Source organism: Mauremys mutica, chromosome 1 (genome assembly GCF_020497125.1).
Source record: "Mauremys mutica isolate MM-2020 ecotype Southern chromosome 1, ASM2049712v1, whole genome shotgun sequence".
In the NCBI taxonomy this organism is placed as follows: Eukaryota; Metazoa; Chordata; order Testudines; family Geoemydidae; genus Mauremys; species Mauremys mutica.
This window is the reverse complement of record NC_059072.1, coordinates 3,064,564-3,083,104: the sequence shown is the minus strand read 5'-3', so window position 1 is coordinate 3,083,104 and position 18,541 is coordinate 3,064,564. Positions and strand designations below refer to the sequence as shown.

At 53.2% G+C, this 18,541-nt stretch overlaps 1 protein-coding gene across 1 annotated transcript in view; it reads left to right on the top strand.

Moving 5' to 3' along the window:
• Positions 1–2,114: 2,114 nt before the first annotated feature.
• The window catches only part of SND1 (staphylococcal nuclease and tudor domain containing 1), a 475,599-nt gene continuing 459,172 nt past the window's right edge, over positions 2,115–18,541 (top strand). Inside the window, exon 1 of the mRNA XM_045027292.1 lies at positions 2,115–2,291. Coding sequence (XP_044883227.1) covers positions 2,220–2,291 — 72 coding nt within the window. The 5' untranslated portion in view covers positions 2,115–2,219. The remainder of the gene's footprint in view (positions 2,292–18,541) is intronic.

The window sequence follows — 18,541 nt, the reverse complement described above, 5'->3', positions numbered from 1 at the left end:
CATCCTGGGGCTGAGCTGAGGGGTGGGCTGAAGGTCAGGTGCTGGGGGAGGGGTGACACTGGGGATCCCCTCTCCTGGGGGCTGAGCTGTGGGGTGGGCTGGGGGGATGTGCTGGGGGGGCACTCCGGGATCCCCTGTCCTCGGTGGGTTGGGGGGTCACTCCAGGGTTCCCCATCCCAAGGGCTGAGCGGTGGGGGACAGGTGTAGGGGGTCACTCCAGTCCTCCCGTCCCAGGGCTGAGCGGTGGGGGACAGGTGTTGGGGGGGTCACTCCAGTCCTCCCGTCCCGGGGCTGAGCGGTGGGGGACAGGTGTTGGGGGGGTCACTCCGGTTCCCCCATCCCGGGGCTGAGCGGTGAGGTGGGGGACAGGAGTTGGGGGGTCACTCCGGTTCCCCCGTCCCGGGGCTGAGCGGTGAGGTGGGGGACAGGTGTTGGGGGGTCACTCCGGTTCCCCCGTCCCGGGGCGGAGCAGTGAGGTGGGGGACAGGTGTTGGGGGGGTCACTCCGGTTCCCCCGTCCCGGGGCTGAGCGGTGAGGTGGGGGACAGGTGTTGGGGGGGTCACTCCGGTTCCCCCGTCCTGGGGCTGAGCGGTGAGGTGGGGGACAGGTGTTGGGGGGGTCACTCCGGTTCCCCCGTCCCGGGGCTGAGCGGTGGGGGACAGGTGTTGTGGGGTCACTCCGGTTCCCCCGTCCCGGGGCGGAGCAGTGGGGGACAGGTGTTGGGGGGGTCACTCCGGTTCCCCTGTCCCAGGGCTGAGCGGTGAGGTGGGGGACAGGTGTTGGGGGGGTCACTCCGGTTCCCCCGTCCCGGGGCTGAGCGGTGGGGGACAGGTGTTGGGGGGGTCACTCCGGTTCCCCCGTCCCGGGGCTGAGCGGTGAGGTGGGGACAGGTGTTGGGGGGGTCACTCCGGTTCCCCCGTCCCGGGGCTGAGCGGTGAGGTGGGGACAGGTGTTGTGGGGTCACTCCGGTTCCCCCGTCCCGGGGCTGAGCGGTGGGCTGGGGACAGGAGTTGGGGGGTCACTCCGGTTCCCCCGTCCCGGGGCTGAGCGGTGGGGGACAGGAGTTGGGGGGGGGGTCACTCCGGTTCCCCCGTCCCGGGGCTGAGCAGTGGGGGACAGGTGTTGGGGGGGTCACTCCGGTTCCCCCGTCCTGGGGCTGAGCGGTGAGGTGGGGGACAGGTGTTGGGCGGGTCACTCCGGTTCCCCCGTCCCGGGGCTGAGCGGTGCGGTGGGGGACAGGTGTTGGGCGGGTCACTCCGGTTCCCCCGTCCCGGGGCTGAGCGGTGCGGTGGGGGACAGGAGTTGGGGGGTCACTCCGGTTCCCCCGTCCTGGGGCTGAGCGGTGAGGTGGGGGACAGGTGTTGGGCGGGTCACTCCGGTTCCCCCGTCCCGGGGCTGAGCGGTGCGGTGGGGGACAGGTGTTGGGCGGGTCACTCCGGTTCCCCCGTCCCGGGGCTGAGCGGTGCGGTGGGGGACAGGAGTTGGGGGGTCACTCCGGTTCCCCCGTCCCGGGGCTGAGCGGTGGGGGACAGGAGTTGGGGGGGGTCACTCCGGTTCCCCCGTCCCGGGGCTGAGCGGTGAGGTGGGGACAGGAGTTGGGGGGGTCACTCCGGTTCCCCCGTCCCGGGGCTGAGCGGTGGGGGACAGGAGTTGGGGGGGTCACTCCGGTTCCCCCGTCCCGGGGCTGAGCGGTGAGGTGGGGGACAGGAGTTGGGGGGGTCACTCCGGTTCCCCCGTCCCGGGGCTGAGCGGTGGGCTGGGGACAGGAGTTGGGGGGTCACTCGGGGCCAAGCCGCGGGGCGGGGAAAGCACAGGGGCCGGCGCCCCCTCCCGTCAGCGCTGCGGCCGTCACACGTGGGGCCAGCGCAGCCGAGCCTTTGCCGACGTGTCCCTGCCCCGCGTGCCCCGGAAGCCCCGCCCTCACCCCGGTGACGTCATTGTGAATACGGTCTATCGGACCCATGGTCAGGCCCCGCGCGCTGATTGGTCTGGCAGAAAGGGGCAGGGCCTGACGGACGGGTCGCGGATTGGTCGGCTGAGGGAGTCCCGGGCTCAGCGCGCCTGCGCGGGGTGGCGGGAGGGATAAATATCGGCGGCGTTGAGCGCCCCTCCCCCCCACGTTACCGCCGGCTGAGTCTGCTGCGTCCGCTCCGCGCTCCCCTCACCTCAGCGCGTCCGACCCGACCTGACCCGCCCGGCTCGGCCCGGCCCGGCTCGCCATGGCCTCCGCCGCCCCCGGCCAGAGCGGCTCCGCCGCGCCCCTCGCGCTGCAGCGCGGCATCGTCAAGATGGTGAGAGCCGGGCCCGGGCCCCCGGGACCTTCCCTCCCTCACTCCCCCTCCCCCCCGCGATTCCCGCTTCCCCCCCGGGACCTGCCCCCGGCCCCGGGACCTGCCCCTCCCCCCTGGGTCTTTGTTGTACCCACTTGTCCGCCTCTCCAGCCCCCTCAGTGCCGCCCGCCCTCGCTGCCCCCCCGCCCGCCCCCCGGGTCCCGCCCGCTGCCCCCCGCGCCCCGCACCTGCTCTGCGGGGCCGCCCTTGAGCTCTGACCCCTCCCCGCCCCTCGGATCCCCTGCGCTGCGGCTGAGCCCCCGCCGCCCCTCCCGGGCAGGGCTGGCGGCTCCGGGTCCCTGGCGCTGCGGCTGACGCGGATCCCTCCTTCCCGGGCAGGGGCCTGTCATCTCCTGGCCTCGGCTGGGCCGGGCCCCGTGTGCTCCTGGGGGCAGGGCCCCGGCCGGCTCTGGCGCGCTGGTCCCCGGCAGCTTCTGGCGCGGGGAGGTGGCAGAGGAAAGGGGCGCTCAGGAGAGGGCTGGCAACCTCCTGCCTTGCGCCTAGTGGGGCCTGAGACGTGTCCGCTGCGGTGCCTTTGCTGCAGGCCGGGAGGCCTTCCTGCGTGGGAGGGGTGGACACGTCCTTCAGGCTCGCAGGGGCTGGGGGCTGGGGCATGCTCTGCCCTCCCACAAGGGCTGGAGACCTGGAAGCTGCTCAGCGATTGCTCTTGTCCTGTGGCTGGACATGTGTTCATCCGGGGGCTGGGGAGGGCATCCCCCCTACCTGCGGGGAGGGGCCTGAGCCAGAGGATTGGTGGGTTTGCACTTTACCCTGAGGAACTGGCAGGCCTTTATGTCCAGGGCAGGCTTTCCGTTGGCTTTGCAACGTTTTCAGTAGCTGTATGAAAAACTCGCTCCTAAGTAAGTCTGGAGGGAAACTGCTGGGGGTGAGCCCTGAACAGGGTGTAGGGTGATGGGGGAGGGACATGGACACGTGCAGCTTGGTGTGGGGGTGTCTGCATTGTTTGGGGGGGCGAAGAGAGTTAGGGAGGTGGGTGTGCAGTGTGTTTTCTGTTTTGGAATTGCTCTGTGTGCTGGTGGGGGAGACCTAGCTTGGGGTTGGTGTGTTGCAACCATCTCCATCTGTATTGGCCCAGACAGTGTTGTTTGCAGCAAGCCCTGCTCTGGAAGCTGCCACAAAGTCTAATCCTTTGCCGTTGTCTGGACTGCTGGGAGCCCGTGGAGAGGCTAGGTTTTTCAGATGGGATCCTGGTCTGTGGGAGAGGAGCAGGCACAAGACCTATAGCTCAGTTATTTGGGGGGGGGGGGAATGAGGGGGTTGGTGGAAACTGAGACTTGTTTTTCTGGTTGGGCGGGGGTGTGTGTGGGGAGCTGGGGCTAGTGGGTTGTTTCCATACAGGCCCTGTTAACAGTCAAGGTGCTAGCAACTGTCCTAAAGTCACTGTTACTAGCAGGTCAGGGGTCCATGCCCAATCCTGTGGAGGCAGGGAGGTTTACAGTGGTCATGCCTCACTCTCTCCTAGTTTGTCCTTATCACAACTTTAAATGTGTTCGGAAAAAAGAAGCCTGTTCACGCTGGCCTGGGAAGCAGTGCTGGGTCTGGGCAGGTGATGCAAGGACTGCTAGTGCAATTTCAGCTATAGTGCAGAACAGAATCTCAGTGGAATCTGGCCACTGGCCCTGACCTGTGCCATGCTGTGCTCTGAAGGGAACAGTCTTCAAGCCAAGGCAGCAGTGCTGGAAGGTGGGCCGGTCACATCTCTGCTTGCGGAGTGGTTCAGAAGTTGTTTCCCCCCTCAGTCTTCCTCCAAGAAGGGACCCTCATCTTGCTCACCACAGTTCATGTGGGCTTTTTACCACCAGAGGGCTTAACCCACTGAATTGTCAGAGCTTTGAATGTACCCCGTTGGGCTGAAACGGGAAAGGCTAGCTCCTTGTTTAGCTCTTTCAGGAGATCCCCAGAGGGGCTGTACATAGTAGGTTAAAAAATGTAACTAGAGTTTTTACCAGCTTTGAGTTGCTAGGCTGCTGCTAGAGATCCCAAGGAATGTGAGCATCAGACTTCCTGGTTCCTCTGCCAGAGCGAGTGCTGTCGGATTTAGAGTTGGCCCTAGGTCTGAGGTTAGACCTTTCTGTACTCCCTTTCGAGCTGAGATTTTTCAGGCTTAGTTTCTGCCCCAAGATGGACAGCTGCATAAGTTTTCACAAAGATCAGCTAAGTAGTTTGTGGAAAACAAACACATCCCTAATTTAAAAAGGGTATATGCAGTAACCAGTGCACTGAGGCCTCTAGTCCTACTGTAATATATAGAGTATATGAAATACAGTTGGCAAACTGATAGGTGGTTGATGGTAAGAGGTCAGTGAGGGGAGGGAGTGCTGTGCAAACAGAGTAAAAGATGCATCATTCCCAAACCGATGTGGATTAGGGGCAAGTCTGTATTAAGAACAGTTCTTTAGCTATATTGAATCTCCCACAGATTAGGGATTCAGAAGTTTGAAGGCAGGGAGGGAGACTACTGATGCTGTTACTTACTATCCCTGCTAGATTAGCAGGCAGAGGAAACACTCATCTAGTCTCCACCCCAAATAGAAGCATGTGCTTTTATTTCCTTCCAGCATTTCTTCCTCTTTGGATGTTTTGTCCCTTTCCTGTTATCTTCTGTTCCCTTCCCCCAAGATAAGGGGCTTGAGCAGGCTAAAGGAGCCTCTGCAGCAGTTTCCCTCTCAAGGCACGTGAGACTAAAACTCTAAATTTCACTCTGGGGCCGGCTGCTTTGCCAGCAGCGCAGTTTGCAGGAAGTCACTTGATGATGGAAATTGAAGGGCAGTGAATTTAGACCCAATAGACATAAATGCTACTTTATGTAGCATAATCGTCCTTGTGGCATCCATGGCCTCAGGAGGTTATCGAGAGGAGCGCAGTGACTGGATAATTTTATGACCTAACAATTGTAGCTTTGCAACCTGTGATTAAAGGGGAAATCAAGCGTCCTGCTTCAGGGTACAAACTGATTGCATAGAGGAGTCAGGAAGGAATTCTACCATCTGCAGAATGGTACAGGTGGGTATACTCAGGTTTTTGTTATCGTGTAGAGTAGCAGACTTAAGTCACTGTTTGAGGTTGGTTCATGTCTAAAGTTAGGCTTGTAATCCATGGCTTGGCCTTCATTAAAAATACTTTGCTTTTTAGGAGTAGTGAACAACTATGTCTCATTGAAGTTAATGGGGGCTGTAGGTGTCCTGTGTGTTGGAAATCAGGTAATTTTTATTTAGGTCCCTTGGTGCAGGTTTAAGTTCCCTAACTTTAGGGTTCCAGGTGTGAAAACTTTGGCCTGGGCTCCTGAGCCAGTGCAGCAAATCCTATAAACAAAGTTCTTTCAACTTTCTGTTTATATCATGGCATGACTCTGATTTTGGGGATGTTAACTGGTGTGTGCTGAACACTTGTGAGAAACTCAGTGCATTATTGAACCTTAAATTTGAAATGTCTCAGCTGTGTGAACAAGTGAATGTACTTGTCAGAAGTACAAACCTTGTTTCTTCTGCTACTTCCTTTGGTGAGCAAGTGAGACTGGCATATTCTTTTTTAAAACAGACAGTGATGCAGAATAGCAGGGTGTGAGCATGAGCTACAGATGGAGTTTTATGGGAATTTGGCTTAATTTTCAGTTAGATTTAGTTTGCTAAACTGCTGTTTCTCAGCTGAATTGGAAGTTTTCTTCAAATTGCGATTATGCAAAGCATTTTCTGTAATGCTCACTAAACAGCCTTTAGGGGAGTAAAAACTCGTGTGTGTGTATATATGTGTGTGTATATATATATATGTGTGTGTATATTTAGATGGATATGGTGCAGTGGTTAGAGTGCTAGTTTGGGCTGTGGGAGACCTGGGTTTGATATCTGTTTTGCTGCAGACTTCAATCAGTTTGACCCTTACTGGCATGTAATTGCCAAGATCACCACTGGAGCCTCTTTTTCAAATTGGCTTTACATTAGCTATTGTCCAGTCATCTGGTACAGAAGCTGATTTAAGCGATAGTTTCCATACTACAGTTAGTTGTGCAATTTCACATTTGCGTTCCTTCAGAACTTGGGTGAATCCCATCTGGTCCTGGTGACTTATTGCTGTTTAATTTATCAATTTGTTCCAAAACCAGCTCTCTTGATGCCTCGGTTTGGGACAGTTCCTCAGAGTTGTCACCTCCCTCTTTGAGACTGCAAGGATGATGGTGGGATGGGAATCCCTCCTGTGGCTGTTTCTAAGCCTTTCTGCTTTATTGGAACGGTAGTCATGCTCTTCTGTCCAAGTCACCTTCCTCTGACTTGACCCCTCCCTTCCTCTTTGCAATATCTGACCCTCCTCTTCGATAACTCCCTTTCTGATGGCCCATTTGACCACCGGACTCCTCATTAGCCTTCAGTGCTGGATCAGCTCACCAGTCCCCTGCCTGGCCACAACCTCTTCAGCACCATTTCTCCTGCAGCCCTTGATCACTGCAGCCTACTCTCTGGCTGCTGTGACTCCCTTTGGTTCATACAAACTTACCTGCCTGACCATATTACCCTGTTTCCCCCCGGCAGTGAATCCCTCCACGGATCCCCTTTCCACCGCATCAAGCTTATTGTTCTTGCCTTCAAGACCCTTCATGTTTCTGACTCTCCTTAGTGGACCACGTTTATTATCCTTCTCTCTCCACTGCAGTGCTAGCCTTGTTGACTCCTCTGTCCACCTCTTCCATAGCAGTGTCTGTTTTCTGTGTCATCCACGGTGCATGGGACACCCTCTAGACCCACTATTGCTGTGAAGTTGGGAAGGGACAACAGGGGATGGATCAGTCGATAAATTGCTGTGTTCTGTTTACTCCCTCTGAAGCACCTGGCACTGGCCGCTGTCAGAAGAAAGGATACTGGGCTCAATGGACCATTGGTCGGACCCAGTGTGGCAGTTCTTAAGTTCTTATGAAGTCTGCAAGAAATTACCCAGTGAGTAATTTCTAAGTAGGAGGGCAGTGGGGGGATAGCTGACGCAGTCCCCCGAAAGCAGAGCTACCAGGCTGATGCTCTGTTTGTATGTGCTATACTCTCCCCCACCCTTCCTGTTTTTCATTTTCTCATTGTAGTGCCTTCAGGGTAGGGAGTGTGTCCTCTTTATGTTAGAAAAATTCCTAGCATGTTGTTGGCACTCCTAAAGTGTAACAGAGTCCAGGTTGGCATAGTCCTAGTGGGAACGACCCTCAGGAAGGTGACTTGGGGCATTATTTCTCCTCTAAAGGTCACACTTCCCAACTCACTGACCTGCAGTTTTCTCTTAACAGATGTTCTGGCACTCCTCTTAATTTTGTTTTTGCACCTTTTAGGTGCAAAACTGATGTGGGGAAGCCTGTGGCATTTGGGGAGCTGAGAAATGGGCCTCCGAGCCCCTGCACAAAGAGGAAGAGAAGCTTAAATGTCTCAAACAAGGACATTTTGCCCTAAGTGCACTGCAATGGCTGTTCCTTTCTGTGGCTTAGGTCCCCTGGCTCTCGCAGCTGGCTGGATAATTACGTATATGTTAAATGCAGTCCATGCTACAGTCGTAGGGCAAGTGGCAGCTCATTTTAACGTGTGGGAGATGATGGTTGATTCAAGCTCAGAGTAGCTTGTGGTTGGTCATGGGCTGCAGCTACCAGCTGCACTAAGGTTTTGAAGCCCCATTGCTGTTTTTAACCATCGGGAATCCCAAACTTCACTCGATGACAATGGAGCAAGCTTAATCGGAAGAGTTCTAGGCTGGAGATGGTTTGAGTGCTGCCCATGAGTCAGACCTGCATGGCCTGTCATCCAGTGCTCTCATTTCCATTCTGCTCAATCAAGTTGGATCATCACCTTCCCACCCCTGCAGTCTCTGTGGTCATGTCTGTGTGGTAGCAGTTTCTGTTCCATTGTAGGCACGGAGTAGAATGGACACCGGCTGTTGCTATCTCCACACTGCCAGTCTCTTGGGTCCTGTAATCAGATTTTTCACCCTGTTAGACCAGTTCTTAAGTAGTGGCTGCTTAAATTTAATTTCCTTCTGGAGAACTGTGTCCAGTTGAGACCCCAGGTGTTGTCAGGGAGGGAATTTCCCATGCTGTGCTGAAATGAGGGGAGATGGGCACAGTCCATCCTGCCATAGTTAATGGGCAGAAAGCTGGTTCTGTGGATGTTTGCTTGAAGAGGTGCAGTGGTACTGTGGTATTACCTGGGTAGGTGCAGACTCCCTTGGGGAAGGGTAAAGGAATTCCGGCTGGGGCATAGGAGGGCTGAAGTTGGCAGGGGAGGAGGGAGAAGCAGATGAAATAAGTAGATGGAAAGTGAATGAAACTGATTATATGAATCTTCCCTTGGGAGACCCCCCTCCCCCCCACCTGTATACGGAAATAGCAAGTCTGAGAGCACATGGTAGCTAGCAACCCCCTCTGCACACTGCTGGCTCGGATGTTATGGTGGTGAGGGCCATGTGAGTACCCGGCTAGAGCATATTGTATGGGTCATGCTGGTATAATTCAGCCTGCTAGCCAATTGCTGTAGGAGGAGGGAACAGGAGTCTCAGGAGAGAGACAGACCTGTGAGAAGCTGCAGATGGGGCAGAATTAGCAGCTGTAGGTATAGCACTTAGCAAGCCCCATTTTGTGCGAGGGCTTGTTCGCATCTTTGGAGCTGAACGCTACATATATTAGTGCAAGTAGAAGTAAATAGAAGTTAGCTACTGAACGGAGTTAGAGAAGGCAGCAGCACTATTGCAGTAACGAGAACCTAGAAGATCATTGGAAGGAGCAGATAGGTGAAGGGGCTCCCTCTTTTGCAGGCCTGGACTTGTGCAGACAGAGCCCGGGATGTCTCCTTCCAGCACTGGTGTCAGATCCTGAGGACGTAGTAGGTATTCCCAAGACACCTGAGGCAGTTGGGGGTCTGTTCCCCCAGTCACCTCAAGAGATTGGGGGGCTATAGGTAGGGCTGCTGTCCTACTCACTGTCTGAGTGGCACAATTCCCCTGTTTGACATGTTGGGATCATGGGCATGTAGCTTTATGCTTCCAAAGACTGATTGTACTGTAGCCTGGCTCAGAGTCCTGACTTCGCAGGGGCCTATCCTTGGGACAATCTCCTTCTTTGAGCATCCTCTGGCCTCCAAATCCCTACTTAAAGCCACTGTTTCCAGGGATGCTGCCTGGCCTACCTGTTTCGTGTCCTCCTCTACCTGAGCTGTTCTGTGGTTTGCCTGCTTTGGTCTCTCTGATCCTAGCCTTTTAATGGGGGAGAACCTGGTCTTACTCTGTGAAACACCATGGAAATCACAGCATTCGTTTTTTTTAATCGGGGCAAACTGAGAAAATGAGTTTGAGGAGATGCTTCCTGAGAACCAATTCCTGAAGGAGGAAGGTGCTTGCAGAGCAGCAGGTGGGCTAAAGCTATACAGGGGGCATGGGATACGCTCTGCCATGTATGTGGGGTGCCAAGAATGCACACGGTGCTGTGGTTGAATGAGGACTTTCAGAAGCTAATAGAGGGTGCAAAGATGTGTGTTTTAAGGGACTAAGCAAAGGTAATCTGAGAGACTGCAGGCAGGTTGATTGCAATGGCTGACTGAGAGCAGAGCATAAGGGAGCACTGCAGGGTAAGATACCCTAGGAGCCTTAGATTTTTGAAGGAGACCTCCATGAGCTGCAAGAGGTGGCATGGGGAACTGGACTGAGTTGGAAGATAAAGCAGAAGTCTTGGTCTTTGTCCCTGTACTGTGGATTTGGGGTCTGTGAATGGTACATGTCAGGAATGGGGAGGCTTGAAGGCGAATGAGGATGGCCCAGTGATCTGCCTCGCCAAGGGAGGGGTGACAGGTCAGCAATAAGGTTCCTTTGTGGGTGGAGCGCACAGGATTGAGAAGCTGGTCGCCCCTGTGTTTGGTGAAGTGGGGAGGGGAAGCTTGAAGAGCACAGATCTCTGGCTAGTCCCTGTGTGAGCATGGTGAAGGTGCAGGATTGAAACACAAGGAAAAGCTCTAACTTCACACCCCCTCCCTGGCTTCTCCTTACACTTAGGCATGGCAGGGCCAGTCTGCGCAGGTGAGCAGTAGAAATCAGTGCTCACATCTGACTCAGGTTTGCTCTCCGGAGGCCTGGGAGAGTAGTGGGGTCTCTGCCTTTTTCAGCAATGTCCTTGAGAGCATTGCACTCCTAAAAAGGCCCCAAACATGTATATCTAGCCTGTGTGGGAGCCCAGACATCACAGCCTTTGCAGAAGGGGGGAAGATGCTTCTCGAAGAGCACCCAGTCCTGTCCCTGCTTGGTGTATGGCAGATGTGCCCCCATGTGAGGAAAGCAGCAGTGCCAAGTGCCTATTAAGATACATGATGTGGAGTGGAGGCTGGGCTCTGTGAAAGACTGGCTGACCCCTGGGGCAACATGGCATATTCCTTTCTTGGAACCGCAGGTGCAGGCAGATCGTATCTTCTCGCTGCACGGGCAATGAGAGCTGGATAGTTACACACAAGGAGGCAGATGGATGGCTGCTGTGGGAATGACGACTAGGATGTCAGCTTTGTGCATTTTTTGTGATGGGAATCTCAAACCCAATAAAAATGCACAGTAATAATGCTCAGCCCGTCTCACCCAGTGATCGCAAAGCATTTTACAAAGGAGAGTCAATGTTGTCCTCTTTGCAGATGGGGAAACTGAGCCTCAGAAGTGAAGTCTTATCCCAGGTAACAGAGAGAGTGTGTCCCAGCACAGCTGGGAACAGCACTCACATCCACCTGACTGCAAGTCCACTGGACTGTGCTGTAAGGTCTGAGGCCTTTTTCTGCAGTAAAAAGCAGCCAGATGGAAAGACAGCAGCCATGAGCTAAGTATCAGAGTCACACCCTCACATTCCCTCTAAATTGTATTAAAACAAAGTACTGTCAGGCTGTTAAGGAGGTGCTCCTCTCCAAACAGCACCCACTGCCACCAGATAAAGAAACAGCTTAAGATGTTTAGAGAAAACTCTTGTTTGATGGCATTCTGTCTGGCAAGGAACCACATATCAACAGTTGTGGTTGTGAAATCCCCACTACTTTGTTGTGTCTTTATGGTCCCCACTTCTGTTGTTTATCTGTAGGGTCTCTGGTTCTATGATTGTTTCTGTTTCATAACTAATCTTGCAAGATTTAATTCAGCTAAGGTGCTGGGGTCTGATTGGTTAAAGAATTATTTCGTAATGGGCTAGGATTGGTGAAAAATACTGTAGTTTACAATGATTGGTTATGGTAAGCTAAGCAGGACTCAAGTTTCACTATATAAACTAGAGTCCAAAAGGAAGTTCTTTGGAACCAACTCGAGGGGACAGCCCTGAGATCAGAGCTGCCAGACCTCAACACCATGCCAACCACATGGTGCAGAATACTGGAGCCAAGGACAACCTAATCCTGACTGGCCACCAAGAAAAGCTTGTCTGCCTTATGGGGAGTGGTGCACATTGTATGCTTACTTAGCGTGTATATTCTGTTTTGGTAACTGTTGATAAATAGAGGTTAAGGGTATTACTGTGTATGGCTCTTTCACTGGTAAAAGGCCCCACAAACCCACAGAAGATTATGGCCTGAGTCCTAAGAACTGGGTAAGGGTGTAGATGCCTTTTGCCTAGAGCCCTAGGAACTGGGAAAGGGTTGGATAATTTAGGCACCCCTGTTCCTAGGATCTCAAGGTGTAACCTAGTTAAAGTTGGGATGCCCTAGAGTGTGCAGGTAACAATGCTTGAGAAAATGACCTGCTCTTAGAGCAACCCCAGTGCTTGTTAGAGCATCCTGCTGAGTTGGATGGAGACAGGCTGTCCTACCTTGTCTTGGAAGCTGCTTTCTTTTTGTAAAGAGTAAAACCCTAGTACTTCTGGCTGCAATGAGAACTTTATGAATGTGACTGGAGTGTAACTGATGATGCCCACAGCCTGAAACAACAGCTAGGCCTGAGCTGCCCCTTTTACCTTGATTGGTAACTCAGAAGCCTAACAATGTGAATCAAAGCATGAGGAAGGTGAGGGGTGACTAGGTTAGCTTGCTGCATTGCTGTGATCCATTGCTTTAGTGAGTTGGCATCTTATTCTGAACTGCAGGGGTATTTTCTGACCTTTCTACCTTGCTTCTCTTTTACTATATTGTCTTGCTGCCTGAAAACTCCTGTTCCCTGAACCTCTGGAAGGAACTCTATTGAATTCAGTCACATTCCATCTTAGTCTGAGCCTGCATGTCACCTTTGGGCTTTCTCCCCTCTGCCACAGCCCCTTGAGTCTTGATGGGTCGTCTCTTGCAATCATTCCCTGTGGCTTTCTCTCTAGGGAACTGCCTGGGGTGAGGAGGGCTGGTGTCCAGGGCAGGTCTTCCCCTGAGGTGAGGGACCTGGGGGCTGGGCTCACTGTGAGGGAATTGCCTTAGCTCATGTTGATGAGCTGCCATCTCTAACACTTCTCCGCATCCCAGATGAGTTCCTCAGGGGTCACCTTCCCTGTTAGTGGCTGTTGGAGGTCAGCTGTCTCAGGTCAGTACAGGTAGACACAGATTCCTGGTATGTCTGGGAGGTGGGGGATGTGGTTGGATCTTTACTGTGTGCCCAGACACTGTCTGGTATAGAGCTGGAAGGAACCTGGGTTTAGTCCAGCCCCCAGTGGTGAAGCTGTATGTAACCTGACCTGAGTAATTACCCTCATGGAGTTGCTGTCTGATACTAGTCTCCTGTGTACTCTGCATCCTGCACAGTGTTGCTTGAGGCTTGTTTTATAGCTCAAATCTAACGATTCATCGCTGATCAGATAGGATTGGTGGTTGGTTTCTTTTTCCTGTTGCCTTTTTGCATAAATGACAGGTGATACGGCTGGAAACAGCCTGCTGATTCATCCTGGGCCCTCATAAAATCTCTTGCATGTTTGCAAAGTCGAGGTGACTTGCTAAAGACAAGTCAGCTGTTCCATCTTGGAATACTTGGTTTGAACTGAGGATTCTTGGTTCCTGGCATGGATTCCACCTAGGGAAGGGCAAGCACGTCTGCTGAGTGGTCTTTTCAGGACTTTGCTCCTGTTCTGCTCAGTAATTCCAGTACTGTGTCCTGGATGTTGCAATCCACTTGAAAATGGCTGAGTTCTGGCTGCTCTTTCAATCCGGTGCTGAAAGAGAAGCCAAATGGCCAAGATGGTGTATGGCTTGCTTTCTTGCCAAAAAAAATAGTCAATTCTAACAGGTCCAAGCATGTAGTATGTGATGCGTTTCAGCAACTTCTAGCCACCTAGTCAGGTTTTGCTTTTTGCTATGTGCAGACATGAACAGTCAGGGCAAACAGACTACTAATTTCTAGCAACAGGTTTAGTGGCACTTCCCCCTGGGAGAGGCCATCTGGGACCTTGAAAACAATTAAATGCAAATTCTGGCTAGCCTTCTGGTGCTGAACTCACTAAATGTGTGAAATCAGCAACTTGGGGCAGGAACTTAATTTGTCTTTAAAGCTCTGTGCATAGGAATATATAGAAAAGCTATAGGAATGATGGTAGTTAGTTTGCACTTCAGATGGGACCCTCATTTTGAGCCAGATTGTGGGTGGCTACAGCTGCTGTGTAAACATGTTTCAGAGGGGCAGCTGTGTTCATCTGTATCAGCAAAAACAAGGAGTCCTCCTTGTGGCACCTTAGAGACTAACAAATTTATTTGAGCATAAGCTTTCATGGGCTAAAACACACTTCTTCTGATTATGCCCTGATAAATTTGTTAGTCTCTAAGGTGCACAAGGACTCCTGGTTGTTTTTGTGTAAACATGGAAAGCCTGGTGACTGGAGATACCTCTGCCTTCCCATGGTGTCAGTTTGTAAATGCACCATTTGACTTGTTTTACAATGTGGGTTTCCTCTGCCTCTTTGCTAGCTTCCCCTCCCTTCTTCATATGCCCCTTTGTGCCCATATCATGCTTTCATGGCTTTCTTTCCCATCATGCTCTTGGCGGTCTGAGCCTGATGAACGTTTTAGCTCAGGGGTGGCCAACCTGTGGCTCTGGAGCCACATGTGGCTCTTCAGAAGTTAATATGCGGCTGGAGCTACAGGTGCCAACTTTCCAATGTGCTGGGGGTGCTCACTGCTCAGCCCCTGGCTCTGCCACCGGCCCTTCCCCCACTCTATCCCTTCCCGCCCCCCACCCCAGCCTGCCATGCCCTCACTCCTCCCTCTCCCTCCAGAGCCTCCTGCATGCCATGAAACAGCTGATTGTGGGGAGGATGCTGATTGGCGGGGCTGCCGGTGGGTGGGAGGCACTGGGAGTGGGGAGCTGCTGACCTATTACTGTGGCTCTTTGGCAATGTACACTGGTAAATTCTGGCAGCTCCTCAGGCTGGCCACCCCTGTTTTAGCTCTTTGCCTGACTGATAGTTGACCTCGTGCTTGGGTTATAAAGTCAGAAGTGAGAGTGCTGAGTGTAAGGGTGACTAGCGGGTGTGGGACAGTGGTATGGATTTTATTGCACGCTGTGTGAAAAGACGAACCTTGCTGTCTCCAGTGCTGGTGAAAAGAGTTCAACTGCTGCCTTAGCAGAGACTGTGTAGTCTGAGCTGTCAGGTCCAATTTGCCCCAGGCCCATAAAATCTCTGGGTGAGGTCCCCAGCTGTAATGAAGGAATGCCCAGGGTGGGATCAAAAGCTCACTTTGTGCTGCACTGATCCTGGGCCAGTCCCTAGTGTAAGTTAGAGGAGCCTAAAAGTTGTGTTAAGTTGACAGCAGCTGCTGGCAATTCCAAGGGACCAGTATCACAGCAGGTGGAGTCTGGTGGCACCTATGCTGGCAGCTGGAGGTGCTTCTCTAGCTGCCCTTCGATTGTGCTGGAGTGACCCTCCTGTGACCAGATATGCCAGCTTTTGGGGGGCTGGGCCATCTGGACCTCTTACTGAAATCCCCCAGAACCATCAGATTCAAGGCTTCACCTGCTAACAGCAGCTGCCTCTTCCCCTCATCAGAGAACCCTAATAATTTCCAGGAACACTTAGGTGTTATTGGTAATTGGATAAAACAGTTAACAGCATCTGACTTTCCTTGTGCCCTGTAAATGAAAGATTAAAGATAATTACAACTATGAAACCTCAGAGTCCTTAATTGTTGAGCACTGAGGTCTTTGTAACAGGATTGATCTGTATGTATAATTTACTTTCAGGCTTAAAGTGAAACTCATTTTCCAGTAGTTTGTAGTGTGAATTTATTTCATTTATATGATCTACTGTATGACAAATAACAAATCGCATGTAGCGCTGCCTGGTGCCATGTGCAATACAAATGATCTCCAAGTAGGAATGTTTGGGGCCAATTATCTGGTGTGTACCATCTATCTGCTGTTCAGCTGGGCACAGTGATACGCTCCTGAACACAGGAGGCAGCATTCTCCAGTGCAGAGAAACATGCCAGTTTCCCTGGTACCTTGCATATAATGCTAAAAACTGAACCGAGCCCTCAGTCAGAGTGGAATGAGGATTCAGTTCCCAGTAAATCAGTTACATTGCATCACTTTTTCTCCTAGATCCCAAAAGCCCTTAGCAAAGGATCATTGCAACCATGTCTGGGGTGGAACACAAGAGCTGTTTAACAGAGCACAGCAACCCTTCACCTCTCTTTAGGTTAGGAAGTAAGGAATGTTGTCTCCAGTTTAAGCCACAGTGGGAATCTTATGGAAGCAGGAAGTGATTGTTCAGCTTGAAACATGACTCGGGGCATTGTGGCTTTTAATAGCATCCATCACCATGGTAGCTAGCTAATAACCTTTAGAAAATGGGAAATGTGTGACCTCCCCGGGAATCCCAGCTAATCCCTGACTGGGCTGGCAGGGGGCCAAACTTTGTTCTCCAGCTGACAAGTGGGCACTCACCCACGAAAGCTCATGCTCCAATACATTTGTTAGTCTATAAGGTGCCACAGGACTCTGTTGCTTTTTACAGATCCAGATTAACACGGCTACCCCTCTGATACTGTGGAAAGCCTTTTGTTTGCTGTCCACGCTGGTCAGATTGTTCTTGTTACTATAATTTATGGAGCTGACAACATTTTCCAACTATGTGTGTGTGAGAGAGGGTCTCTTTTCCATTGGCCTTGTGGGCCATTCTTTTTCCTCTCTCTCCCTTTCACTGGCGGATCCCCCAGCACATTCCTGTTTTGAGTGGCTTATTAATCTGAAAATGTGTAACTACTATCAGCTTCAACAGTCAGTCAATGCCAAGTGCTCAGGACCTTGGTTTTAATTCTCCCACTAGCACCACTGAGTGGAGAGTGTCCAGATTACAGCACATGGGAAGCAATTACTGTCCTAGCTCCCTTGTAGAAACTACCACTATATGGGGGGATCTGGCTGCAGCCGAGGGCTTCATCTTGCAGTGTAGATGAGATGTAATGTTCTGCCATTAGTCCTGAGCTGTTGCAGCCTTGGGCTTGAGTGAGGAACCAGCACAGTTCTGCAGCACACTTGAAACACCTCTGGCCCTGTCTGTGCTGCAGGGCAAACTCCTCCCCCGTCACCTGACAGTCAGGTCAGTGTAGCAGAGCCCTAGCCTTACTAGTGCATTGGTTTCAAATCACTGTGTAGGAGCGGGGTGGGGGCGCATGGCAAGTGTGTCTTTGGAGCTAAACACCTGTAGGCTAAGTTCCTTCTAAGCTGCGCAGCTGCCTATTAAGCCCTGTGCAGGGGCTCAGAGCTGCGGTGGGGTGAGGTGCCTCCCCCCCCCCGGCACGGACCTGCCGTGGTGGGGTGAGGTGCCTCTCCCCCCGGCACGGACCTGCCGCGGCTGGTGGAGAGTCGCCTCTCCGCAGCCCAGGTGCTGCTGTGGGGAGTCCTCTCTACCTGCCATAGCCACTGGCACCCTGCACCTCAAACCCCTCATCCCTGGCCCTACCCCAGAGCTGCACCCCCCAGCCGGAGCCCTCACCCCCTGCACCCCAACCCTCTGCCCCAGTCCTGAGCCCCCTCCCACACTCCAAACCCCTCAGCCCCACCCCCACCACATGAAGTTTGTTGTGTGACAACTCCATATTGGTGCACACAACAAAATTCATTCCGCACATGCGTGGGGGAAATTAGAGGGAACACTCCCCGTAGGAGGCTGGGTTCTTCCTTATTTATAACTGCAGTGTGGCTTACCCTCCCTTTTCCTGTGTGGGAGAGGGGGTGGTTTTTATAATCCAGGTGGAGACATGCTCTAGGTGTATTCTGGAATGAGCTCTTGAATCCCCACAGAATCTTGTAGGAGCCTTTTGGGGTGGGGTGGGGTGGACTGCATCTGCAGCTGTGTTGCTGTTACTCCAGTTCCCATCTGGAGTTAGGGGTGGGGACAGCTTTCCACCCTGCTACTAGAGAGCTGAGGCCAAATGGCTCCCCTCTCCAGCCTGGCAGTGATGGGGGGTGGGGGTGGAGTTAAGCATGCATCTGGTGTTGGGTAGTGTTTGTGTAATATGGGACCATGCATGTTGGGGACTCCAGCTGGGCGCCTCGCCTGCCAAGGCTGCACTTGCTGCAGAGATCATGTCCACTGCTGAGGGAGCAGAGAAGGGGAATCATCATTCGTGGCTAGAGGACGGCACCCATCCTCGATTGGGTCAGAACAGGGCGGTGGATGGATAAGCGCCTGGAGAACTCCAGGGAGGAGAAACTGAAGTTGCCTCTGGAAATGCCTGTTTTTGGATGGCAGCCCTTTCAGGTGATGTCCTGATGACCTTGCAGGTGACAGCAGGGTCCTGGCCAGGAGCATAACTGGAGGGGGTGTGGAGGTTGCCCACATCTGCTGCTTTAGAGGAAGGCTAATGTGTGAGGGTGGGGACACAGGACTTGATGGATGAATGCTCTGGCTGTTGGGAGTGATGCCCAGGGGGAGGGGAATATGTCCCTCTTTGAGGCAGGAGTATCCCGCCCCACCATAGCCGCCTTCTTCTTTCTGCTGGGTCTGGCGTAGCCCAGAGGAGTATGTGCTGACCGATGCAAGCAACTGCATTCTCTACACGTCTTGCACCATAGACGCACTCCTACCCCGGACCCTAACTATGCTGCCTGTCTGTGCTCCAGCATTGGAGAGCGTGCATTCTCCTTCAGAGAACGTCTCCACTCCCTGTCTGGGCTCGATCTGCTCTGCTTGCTGCCAAACAGCCCTCCTCCTTACAGACTCGGCACAATCCCATGCAAAGAAGCGTGGCTCTGTAGGCCAGTGTACATCCAGCTTGCCTGGAGGGAGGGGAGAGCTCACCTGTTAGATTAGATCT